This window comes from Pteropus vampyrus, unplaced genomic scaffold, assembly GCF_000151845.1.
Source record: "Pteropus vampyrus isolate Shadow unplaced genomic scaffold, Pvam_2.0 Scaffold4, whole genome shotgun sequence".
Lineage (NCBI taxonomy): Eukaryota > Metazoa > Chordata > Mammalia > Chiroptera > Pteropodidae > Pteropus > Pteropus vampyrus.
Window position 1 is genome coordinate 15,585,493 of NW_011888785.1, and position 12,706 is coordinate 15,598,198.

General features: G+C 32.0%; 1 protein-coding gene and 2 pseudogenes across 6 annotated transcripts in view; 2 read left to right on the top strand and 1 right to left on the bottom strand.

The window, feature by feature from the left end:
• ANKIB1 (ankyrin repeat and IBR domain containing 1) overlaps positions 1-12,706 on the bottom strand; it is a 113,539-nt gene that overhangs the window by 12,563 nt on the left and 88,270 nt on the right. For all 6 annotated transcript variants that reach the window (XM_011363737.2, XM_023533251.1, XM_011363772.2 and 3 more), the window contains 4 exons: positions 9,991-10,121; positions 1,585-1,719; positions 577-663; positions 422-488 (listed from right to left, as the gene is read on the bottom strand). In XM_011363737.2, the coding sequence (XP_011362039.1) occupies positions 422-488; positions 577-663; positions 1,585-1,719; positions 9,991-10,121 (420 nt within the window). The remainder of the gene's footprint in view (positions 1-421; positions 489-576; positions 664-1,584; positions 1,720-9,990; positions 10,122-12,706) is intronic.
• LOC111743404 lies at positions 5,619-5,736 on the top strand (annotated as a pseudogene).
• Positions 8,302-8,419, top strand: LOC111742989 (annotated as a pseudogene).

Consider the following 12,706-nt stretch of genomic DNA (forward strand, 5'->3'; position numbering starts at 1 on the left):
TTTTTGACTTCCATTCCATTAGGCACTCTGCTAAATTTTCTAAAGAATCTTTGGGAATTCAGTAACATAAGAATTGGGTGGCATGCAAATCTTGCTCTTTTGACGAGGTCAGGGATGACCTCTTTTTCCAACATCCTAGAGCATCAGCGGTGGCACAGAGTAATCAAAACTGTAATGAGTGTTTACTAATAGCACAGGCTGCATTAAGAGGAGGAGACACAGTAAGTCGGGTGGAAAATTTAATCACAGAGGCCTCAAAATGCTCAGCTGTACTCTGGGCTTCAGAAAACTCCAAACAGTAGCAGAAGGAGAACAGATAATGTATTCCTTTAAGGGACTTAACTTCCTATTAATGAAATGACTGATTTAGCATGGAAGTATATATTTATATTAATGATTGCACATACCACTCACAACTTACTTTCTTTGAGAGCTCTACTCAATTGCTCCATCTTTTCTTTGGCTGTTTTAAGAAGGCGTTGTTCTAACTAAAGAAACAAATAAATAATTTATATCATTCTCTTTATTTATCCACGACAGTGCAATTCAGTGTATTTGAAATGATGTAGGACATACCTGATAGCTATGCTCATGATTTTTAAATCTTGTGTAATAGTGCATAAACCTGTCAAGTTCCTGAAACCGTTTGTGTTTCTTCTCAGCCTAGGAAACAAAAACTCATAAATGATTTTTATATATGAAAGTACTAGCTATTAATAGTTTTTTTGTCATTTAATTTTATTACTAATAGGCAGTAATGCAGACAGACTTTTTGACTATTCTATTGAGAGAAAATAATAACCAACACATTTTAAAGGTTCCCAGAACGAAGTCCAACTTTTGAATTCTCTGTGATAAACTGAATCCACAATCCCAGAGTGTAAGGCAAAAGTGTAAGGCTTCTCAAGCCTATGTTTATCAGATCTTCAATGTTTTATTAAATTGCTTGTTGCTATAGATTGAATTGTGTCCCCCTCAAATTCCAGTGTGACCTCCAATGTGACTGTATCTGGAGAAGGCCTGTGAGGTGATAAAGGTTATTAGGGTGGGACACTAATTCCATAGAGCTAGTGACTTTATAAATAGAAGAAGAGACGCCAGAGTTCGCTCTCTCCAGCATGTAAGGACAGAGCAAAAAGACAGCCATCTGCAAGCCAGAAAGAGAGTTACCACCAATATCTGTATGGCAGGAATCTTGATCATGGACTTCCTAGTCTGCAGAACTGCGAGAAATTTTTGTTCGTGAAGATAAGTCTTATATATCCCGGGCTGCCTCTATAATAACTTAAAAATAATTTAAACATAATACCAACAATATAGTATTAATGTGATAGCATATAATAAGCATCTTAGTCTGCGTGGTTGCTATAACAAAATACCTTAGATTAAGATACTTATTATAAGATACTTGTTATTTAAAAAGGAGGGAAAAAAAGCTCTTGAGTTTATAGAACTATTTGTTTAAATTAAAGGCTACTCTAAAGTGTATTCAATTTAATGCCTCATTACAATGAAGATAGGAAAAGAAGAAATGCAAAATACTTCTAATGGTATTAAGCGGCTTAGCCAAACAGTTCTCTTTACCTCTACAGTCATTTCCTTGGATTGCTCCTCCACATGCTGAATGACTTCATAGCGAGTACATCTATAATAACCACCTGTGGAAGAACTATGCTTTTTCCATTCTTCTAGGCAAATCCAGCAAAAGTCATACTTGCACTTCAAAAGAAAACATACATGCAAACATCGCTCCATGTTAATATGCAAATTATTTTCTGATTTCTAGTCTAATTTGTAGAGATTAAACAATCTAGCCTGTGTGACCAGGAACAAATCTTACAGATAAACCTTTTTCACGTTATCTCTGGAGACCTTATCTGCACTATGGAAAGATGTGGGGGTAGTTTAAAATTGTCGCTTACATAAATTAAGATGTAAGTCATAATATTATGAAGTAATCTCAAGGAATCTTTAAAAATATCAATAGGATATTCTTTCCAAATAATAAAAACGGGTACTGACAAATGTTTCATTTTTCAAGTGCATGGTGATCTTATTTTGGTCTATAAGGCTCCACCAGTCTCTGAAATGTCTGTGACACTGACAAATGGTTTTGAAACTGAGAACAAATTTAAAAGGTCTCTCAGAACTGATGTAAAATTTTCTCATTTTTTTTTAGCAATTTTCACTTTAATTACCATAATTAACAAACAATGCCAAAAAATGAGCATTCCAGTATGAAAATGCCACCCTCCCTCCCCCCCACTCGCCCCGATGCTTATGGATTTTGAGCCAGAAAGATCTTCCCATTCTAAATCTATGTTTTCTTCTGGTATTTTTATGTTTTGTTTTGTTTTTTTTTTTTTAATTTTGAAACTTTGAGCTGTTCAGATTTTATCTGGGTATACCATATACAGTATGAATTCACCTTCATATTTTCCACACAGCTCTTCAGTCATCTCAATACCATTTAGTGAACAGTCCAGGTTTATCTATTGGTTGGAGATGCCTCCTTTACAATATGTACTAAATTCCCATGTATCTGTGTCTATTTTCTGGGCTTTCTTTCTATTCTGTTTAATTGATCTGTAGATTCATTTGTCAGCATCAAGCTGTTTTAATTACTTAACTTTCATAATAAAAGTTATTATAAAAGGCTAGTTCCTCCTCACTGTTCTTTTTTGGAATTTTCCTAGCTATTCCTGCTCTGTTCTTCCATATAAACTTTTGAGTTAGTTTATCTAGATGCAGAAACAAAACCTGTTGGTATTTTTGTTGGAATCTTTCTACCCAAGAAGTTTGTTATCTCTCCATTTGTCATATTTTGTGTCCTATAGATAGGGGTCTTAAAATTTTCTTCATATAAGTCTTGTAAATTACCTAAGTGTCTTTCTAGATAAATAAGGTCTCTTTTAGAATATATTCTAGCTGGATGTTGTTGGTACACATGAAGGCTAGTACTTTCTACGTATTTTGTAATCTGCTAGATAATTGAACTTTTGTTGTTTGTAGTAGTTTTTCAGTTGATTCTGTGGGTTTTCTAGGTATGCGATCATGCTGTCTGCAAAAAATGATAATTTTATCATCTTGTTTCTAATTTGTACATCTCCAATTTCTTTCTATTGTTCAATTATATTGACTGGTATCTCCAGTCCAATGTATCTGTGATGGAGAGCATCCTTATCTCATTCTTGATTTTAGTGAGAGTACCTCTAGTTTCCCCCACTAAATATCATGCTAACTTTTGGACTGACATAGATTTCTTTTTATCATGCTAGGGAAGATTTCATCTATTCCTATTTTTTTGAGTGTCTTATAAAGAATAGTTGTTGATTTTTTTGTCAAATGACTTTTTAGCATCTACAGGAATTATGAGACTTTTCTCCAAGGATCTACTAGTAAGATGAGGTACAGTAATAGCTTTTTAAATATCAAACTATTCTTGTATTCCTGGAATAAATCCTACATGGTTAATTACTTTTTATTAAAAAATTTTAATTGATATATAATTGACAGTCAATTACTCTTTTAATGTACTCTGCTGAATTATGTTTGCTAATATGTGTGAGGTTTTCCCCTTCTACTATCTTAACAGAACTTATGCATTGTTATAAGGAAGACTGATCTACAGTTTTCTTTTAATTTTAATAATCTTGTCAAGGCTGGTATCAATCAAGGTTCTACTCACTGTATAATAATAATCTGAAAGTTTCTTTTTCTTTTTTTTTTTTTAACTCCCAGAAACAGTTTAAATGACATTGGAATTGCCTGTTCTTGTAAAGTTTGATAAAAGTCTACTGTGAAACTGCTAGGATCTATTGCTTTAAAGGGTGAAGATCACTGAAACACCCTTTTTTCTATGGAAATAGGTTTGTTTGGATATCTCTCCTAGGGTCAGTTTTAATAAATTATATTTTCTTTGAAAATCAATCCATTTCAAACCCAAGTTCAAATTTATCTGCAAGAGTTGAGCAAAGTTATCTCTTATTTTAGATTGCTTTGTTTATTATTTCCCTTATTTCTTATGTCTTTTTCTTATGTAAGTTTAGTGGTTTATCTATTTTTAATTCAGAAGACCACTTTTTTGGATTTATTTACTGGTTGTATTTTCAATTTTTTATTCACCAATTTTATCTTTTTAAATCTTTCCTCCTGGTTTTCTTCAAGTTTATTTTGTTTTCATGATTTTTTAACTCATATCCTTAACTCATTCCTTATTTTGTATTGTTTAAAGTGAAAAAGGCTAAGTACATTTCTGAGCATTGCTTTAGTTATAGCCTTTGGTTCTGATAAAATAGTATTTTCATTATCTGAGTTTCCTAGAAATTCTTTAACTTCCTTTTTTATTTTCTAAATGAAAAGGCCTTTTGTAACTTTTTTGTTAATTTCTATTTTTATTCCATTTTGACTAGACAATGTTACTTAAATTATTTTCTATTTTCTGGAATACTATTGAGATTTTCTTTGATGATCAATGGTCAATTTTTGAGGTACTTGAAAAGATGTATGCACAGACCATATTTTCAGGATACGAAGTCTGAATATACACATAGCAATCAGATAAACCTAGTGATCATGTTACGTCTTCTATATCTTTACTAATTTTTTCTCTATATGACACATAATAAACAGAGAGCTGAATTAAAGTCTCTGTACTCATCTGTCTCCTCACAAACATGTTACTTATATAATAAATTGTGGATATGTTTCAAGGTTTCCACAGTTCTTTTGTTGCCTGGTATAAGCAACTCTGTTCCTGATTTGATACAAGTATCCTTCGGTATAACCTTACTGATCACTCAAAATTAGTGGCAAAATGTTTTACAAAAGCCAAATTTTACATTCTATGATAAGAAAATATAGAATTTGAATAATTTTTATTTTTTAGTTGCAGCACATAGTTTTATACAGTCAGATGAAGAAAATTACTAAGTAATTTAAAAGTGTAAGAATGCAACATTTAAAGTCTCATGAAAATTATATAAAGGGTAATGAATAACAAGTGTTTTTAAAATAAATGAACTTATTTTATAAGGCCAAATTTGTCAATAAAAAAAAATGTTTGATCCCAGAAAGTAAAACTATCTTCTGAATCATAATCAACATTGAGGCATTAATAAAAGTATATTTTGATTTAGTCACTGTGTGAGAGCATGAATTCAATTACATATAACCTGTTGTTACACTGTCACATTTTAAAAAAACCTCTTAAAGTATAAAATTTTTCTGTAGCAAGTTCATTTCTTTCTAGATGTCTTCTTCTGTGTCATAAAAATTATTTGTCAAGGAAATATAGTCAATAATATTGTGATATGTTTGCACAGTGACAGATGATTACTAGACTTAGTGTGGTGATCACACTGTAAAGTATATAAATGTTGAATCACTATCTTGTCCATCTAAAACTAATATTGTATGCCAAGTATACTTAAACTGTATAAGTAAAATTTAAAAAAAAGTAAAAGAAAAAAGTAAAAAAGAATTACTTGTCAGTTTTTTGTTCTATGTAAATACATCAGATAGTATGTTAAAGAATACTACGCTAACATAGTATGTAAGTAAATGTTTCTTTTAATTGCAACAGAAGCTTGAGCAAAATTCATTTAAGATAAATTATGGTCTACAGCAATGCTACCCTGGACATACCCGAGCCCATCTGATCTTGAAAGCTAAGCAGGGTCGGGCCTGGTTAGTACTTGGATGGGAGACCACCTAGAAGACCAGGTGCTATAGGCATAAAAAATAAAAAAATAAGGGATTGTAAACTGACAAGGTCCTTATAATCTGTGAGGTCAACCAAGGGTTGCCTCGCCTGAAAAAAAGATAAATTACGTTATGTCACTAGTCTGGTTAATGTATGAAAATGTTCACTCACTAAATACATATTTATCAAGTACTTACTATTGGTGAGTGCTATTAGTAGCCCCAATGGCTGATTTTTATGGTCGACCTGTATTTCTTTACACATCTATATAGTCTATGTCAGATTTTCTAAGAAAAAACTTATATGGATGTTGGAGATAAGACCACAAATGAAATAATTTTGGCTTAATCAGCTGAATAAGCACTTTCAAGCATTTTGCTCAGAATGCTGTACTCAGTTTTTCTTCTTGCCTCTTAGGAAATTATTATTATTGTCTAAGCCAATTCATGTATTTATTAAAAAATTTTAATTGATATATAATTGACAGTCAATTACTCTTTTAATGTACTCTGCTGAATTATGTTTGCTAATATGTGTGAGGTTTTCCCCTTCTACTATCTTAACAGAACTTATGCATTGTTATAAGGAAGACTGATCTACAGTTTTCTTTTAATTTTAATAATCTTGTCAAGGCTGGTATCAATCAAGGTTCTACTCACTGTATAATAATAATCTGAAAGTTTCTTTTTCTTTTTTTTTTTTTAACTCCCAGAAACAGTTTAAATGACATTGGAATTGCCTGTTCTTGTAAAGTTTGATAAAAGTCTACTGTGAAACTGCTAGGATCTATTGCTTTAAAGGGTGAAGATCACTGAAACACCCTTTTTTCTATGGAAATAGGTTTGTTTGGATATCTCTCCTAGGGTCAGTTTTAATAAATTATATTTTCTTTGAAAATCAATCCATTTCAAACCCAAGTTCAAATTTATCTGCAAGAGTTGAGCAAAGTTATCTCTTATTTTAGATTGCTTTGTTTATTATTTCCCTTATTTCTTATGTCTTTTTCTTATGTAAGTTTAGTGGTTTATCTATTTTTAATTCAGAAGACCACTTTTTTGGATTTATTTACTGGTTGTATTTTCAATTTTTTATTCACCAATTTTATCTTTTTAAATCTTTCCTCCTGGTTTTCTTCAAGTTTATTTTGTTTTCATGATTTTTTAACTCATATCCTTAACTCATTCCTTATTTTGTATTGTTTAAAGTGAAAAAGGCTAAGTACATTTCTGAGCATTGCTTTAGTTATAGCCTTTGGTTCTGATAAAATAGTATTTTCATTATCTGAGTTTCCTAGAAATTCTTTAACTTCCTTTTTTATTTTCTAAATGAAAAGGCCTTTTGTAACTTTTTTGTTAATTTCTATTTTTATTCCATTTTGACTAGACAATGTTACTTAAATTATTTTCTATTTTCTGGAATACTATTGAGATTTTCTTTGATGATCAATGGTCAATTTTTGAGGTACTTGAAAAGATGTATGCACAGACCATATTTTCAGGATACGAAGTCTGAATATACACATAGCAATCAGATAAACCTAGTGATCATGTTACGTCTTCTATATCTTTACTAATTTTTTCTCTATATGACACATAATAAACAGAGAGCTGAATTAAAGTCTCTGTACTCATCTGTCTCCTCACAAACATGTTACTTATATAATAAATTGTGGATATGTTTCAAGGTTTCCACAGTTCTTTTGTTGCCTGGTATAAGCAACTCTGTTCCTGATTTGATACAAGTATCCTTCGGTATAACCTTACTGATCACTCAAAATTAGTGGCAAAATGTTTTACAAAAGCCAAATTTTACATTCTATGATAAGAAAATATAGAATTTGAATAATTTTTATTTTTTAGTTGCAGCACATAGTTTTATACAGTCAGATGAAGAAAATTACTAAGTAATTTAAAAGTGTAAGAATGCAACATTTAGAGTCTCATGAAAATTATATAAAGGGTAATGAATAACAAGTGTTTTTAAAATAAATGAACTTATTTTATAAGGCCAAATTTGTCAATAAAAAAAAATGTTTAACAATTTGATCCCAGAAAGTAAAACTATCTTCTGAATCATAATCAACATTGAGGCATTAATAAAAGTATATTTTGATTTAGTCACTGTGTGAGAGCATGAATTCAATTACATATAACCTGTTGTTACACTGTCACATTTTAAAAAAACCTCTTAAAGTATAAAATTTTTCTGTAGCAAGTTCATTTCTTTCTAGATGTCTTCTTCTGTGTCATAAAAATTATTTGTCAAGGAAATATAGTCAATAATATTGTGATATGTTTGCACAGTGACAGATGATTACTAGACTTAGTGTGGTGATCACACTGTAAAGTATATAAATGTTGAATCACTATCTTGTCCATCTAAAACTAATATTGTATGCCAAGTATACTTAAACTGTATAAGTAAAATTTAAAAAAAAGTAAAAGAAAAAAGTAAAAAAGAATTACTTGTCAGTTTTTTGTTCTATGTAAATACATCAGATAGTATGTTAAAGAATACTACACTAACATAGTATGTAAGTAAATGTTTCTTTTAATTGCAACAGAAGCTTGAGCAAAATTCATTTAAGATAAATTATGGTCTACAGCAATGCTACCCTGGACATACCCGAGCCCATCTGATCTTAAAAGCTAAGCAGGGTCGGGCCTGGTTAGTACTTGGATGGGAGACCACCTAGAAGACCAGGTGCTATAGGCATAAAAAATAAAAAAATAAGGGATTGTAAACTGACAAGGTCCTTATAATCTGTGAGGTCAACCAAGGGTTGCCTCGCCTGAAAAAAAAAAAGATAAATTACGTTATGTCACTAGTCTGGTTAATGTATGAAAATGTTCACTCACTAAATACATATTTATCAAGTACTTACTATTGGTGGGTGCTATTAGTAGCCCCAATGGCTGATTTTTATGGTCGACCTGTATTTCTTTACACATCTATATAGTCTATGTCAGATTTTCTAAGAAAAAACTTATATGGATGTTGGAGATAAGACCACAAATGAAATAATTTTGGCTTAATCAGCTGAATAAGCACTTTCAAGCATTTTGCTCAGAATGCTGTACTCAGTTTTTCTTCTTGCCTCTTAGGAAATTATTATTATTGTCTAAGCCAATTCATGTATGTTAATTTTATTGTTAAAATCATCTTGTAACTGCCATTATTTTTAAAGTCATAATAATAAGGATCGTTAGTTTCAAGGTTAAAAATCAAGCAATACTTAGAAGACATTGATATATTTTATTGTAATCTTAACTATTTGGGTTTCTTTCACATCCTAAATTACAAAAATTACACTGTCCTCTCAATAATTTTAAATAATTATTTTTATATACATGTTACTTCCAGTGAAAACAAATCAAAATCATTATAATTTTAAAATAAAAATGTTTTAAAAACTATATAAATGTCTAATCAATGTATTGTATACTTGAAACTAATAATAACATAAAAAAATAATTTTATTTGTAAGCAAAAAGTTGGAAGGCCTTTTAACTCTTCTTTGCAAATTATATTCAGTTAAAGAAGCCTTCTCTAACTCCTAAAAAAAATGTTCATAAATGTAGGCACGTATTAATAAAATATTAACCTAATTCCAGAATATTTGCTTTAAATATGGTAATGTCCTTCTATGCAACTAAGTCAGGAGGGTAGCCTTCTAATAGTAATTATTTATATTAATTATTTATCAGCCAAGTAGATCTTGACTGGCATTTTCATTTTTAATATAGTAATGAATTACTTATTTAATTGATAGTTTCGCCAGCAGACCTAAAGTCTGCCCACTGCTCTGGGTATCTTTTATTATACTGACACCTATATATAGACACCAAGATTAAGATTTGGACTTAGCGGGGTTGCCTGGTGCCTGGCCTGGGCCTTGAGTCTAAGCTATGTGCTCTAAAACCAGCTTAGCAAGAGATCTACATAAGACAGTACTCTTTCTTTTAATATTATTTATATATACACAAAACTCTCTCAGGATCTTCACTGGGGGAGGTAACTTGCAGGGAAGGATTCAGGCAGTTCTAATCTTCTGGCCAAATACCACTGAATCATCACTCTTATTTTTAACATTCACTATTAGTGTAAAATTTAGTAATATGAATTAATACTTATTTTATTCAACAAAGAATGCAGAATGCAGTCTCCTAGAATCCATCTGAAACCCAAAAAGATTTTTATGCTTAGAATATTTCTTCTTTGGATTAATTAACATTCAAATTAAGATTCCAACTGCAAAACCCTCAAAATCCTCTTTAACTTCTTACCTTAGCACACTGCATGTGATTGCATCCCTCATTCTTCTGTATTGGAGACTTACAGTTAGCACAAGGCTTGGAGTTAGTTAACAACCAGAGACAATTTGCAGCATCTTCATAAGCTTCACTAACTCCCACAACTGTGGGATATTAAGCACAAACACAAAAATAAATGATTTAGTGTACAACGGTGAGGGGAAAAAAATCTCAAAGTTTTCTTTGCAGGTTGTCTCTCAATTTTAATCATGTATTTATTTTCCCATTAGACTCTATGGTAAAGTTTTTAAACTGCTTCATTCTGAATAGTATGATTATAGGACAAGGAGTTGTATTTGAAGCTCTATTTATGAGATCTGATTTAAAGGAGATTTCTCCGTAAAGTTGTGTCTAAATAAAGTGAGGAAGAAAAACACCAAAGTTAAAAAAAAAAAGCATTATGTTATTCTCCTGTTTAAAATAACTATACTATCAAATAAAATTATAGAATGATTACTTCAGACAATATTAGGCCAGTTGCAAACATAATTGACAGAAAGTCTTCATCACAGTAAAAAATATGAAAATTATATTGAAACATCATCTTTTTTATCCATGATTATTTCAGCGAAGCTAAAAATGAATCCAGTGTGACATGTCTAAAACTAAACTTAGCACTGTCCCGAAACCTGCTCTTTTTTTCTCTAGCTCCTGCTCTGGTAAATGAGATGATTATCTACCCAGAGTCAATCCAGGAAGAGTATGATCTCAGGTACCTTTCTCTTTCCCTCACCTGCCACATCCCATTGATTCTACCTTTTTAATACTTGTTTCTTCTCCATTTCCAATTCTTATTGCTTTAGCTAGGGTCTTCCACACCTCTTGCCTAGACAATTAAAACATAGAAAAGCAACCTATTTCCCCAGCTTCTTCTCCCTGCTCCCAACTCCCACAATACAGCTTGAACAGTGACCCCTTTAAAATACAAATCTGTGTAAATCTTTTAGTTGCTCCTCACTGACTACTACTGACTACAAAATAAAGTCAAATTGCTTTAGCAAAGAATATAAAACCCTTCATGATGTTGCCACTTTGTACTTGGCAAGCTTCTCTACCTTCTGTTCCCACACTGACCTTACACTCTTCATCATCATAAACTCCATTTACTCTATTTGAGATTTGCAACCTTAAAGAATGCCACGATTTTTAAACATTCTAAATTTTATACTTTATATTCTATAAGCTTTTCCTGCCCAGTGGAGAGAGTTAAAGACTGGAAAGAGTTCTAGATGTACAATTAAAAAACTATTTTCTCCTGCAAGAGTGTCAGTATTCAAGGTTGTTTTGTTTTCTAGCTCTATGTGCTCAGGGAAGCCCTATGTTTTCTTTATTGAAAGAGATGTCCAAAAATCACTTTGGAATCATTGAAAGTGGCCCATCCAATCAAGGCCCTGATTATATACAGATATTCTTAGAAGGGTAGGTTAAGGGGTTACTTTTAATGTTGAATACAGGGGAGAAATCAGACTCTTTGAGTTTAAAGTTTAAAAGGAAAAGTTATCCACCCCCCAGATATAAATCCCTTGAGAGGGACGGGAGACAAAGGTTTGGGTTGACTGATCCCTGGGAAGTGGCTGTGTGTGAACTGGAAGAGCTGAGACTAGGAGCAGCTCTTTGATGGAGCCTAGCAGTGGAGGAGTGGGGCTGTCTTGCCATAAGGAATCCCAAGTGCCTACCTACTTAAGTCTGTGTCAACAACAGTACAGCAACTACTGCTGGACTGTAAAGCAGTGGTTTTCAATTCCATATAGCAAAGGGAAACAAGGGCAGCAATGAACTGATCAGACTCTACTCTCGTTCTAAACCCACTTGGTGGAAGATGGTTTGATTAGGGTGTCAGTGCAGAAAATTCTGAGATAAGTGGTGGAGAACAGGCGTGGCCAACAAGGTCAAGCTGGGGAAGTAACACTGCTTACAAAGGGCATTTTTATAAACCCTAAGCACCACGTACAAATGTCTAATTTTTGTTTAAAAGTAGTGGCCTTTCTCCTGCCTTCAGCATCAACGTTATTTTTAGCTCAGAGACTCTCACATATTCTTATGACCTTTATTGTCCATTGTTATAATAAATAAAGCACAAAGCCAGTAAAACAGAGCAGCTGTGTGGCCTGCAACATAACAGTGTTTTTGTCCCACTGAATGCTAGCTCCTAACGGCATTCTAGTGGGTTGTATGAAGTAAATCATGTTCAGGAAATAACTATTTTCACAACAAAAACTTGTGCCGGAAAAAATGTCTTTACTTCCAGCTCTCTGAGCATGCTCATTTCATACATCTGCCCTTTGTACCTACTGTTCTTTATACCTGCAATAACTTATCTTCCTTCAATCTACTGGTAAGTCGTCTTCACTCCAATTGACTTCTGTACTTTTCCATTCACTTCAGTTACATGTCTATTATATCTTGATCTTCTTTCCTTTATAAGCTAGTGTGCTTAGGTCCCTTTGTAAGAAATACTAACTTCACTTAATCAAGTATTAGAGTATAACAGAAGCTAAGATCTATTATTAGAGCCAATATGTATGCAAGTGAAAACAAAGTTGCTTTTAAAGACTGAATTATTAAAAAGACTATTTAAATTCTATTCAATAACCATTTATTATGTATTATGAAAAAATCAATTTGACAATTATATAAATAAACCATCATTTTACAGAAAATAAAATCACTCTGCTTCTTGCTTTGATTA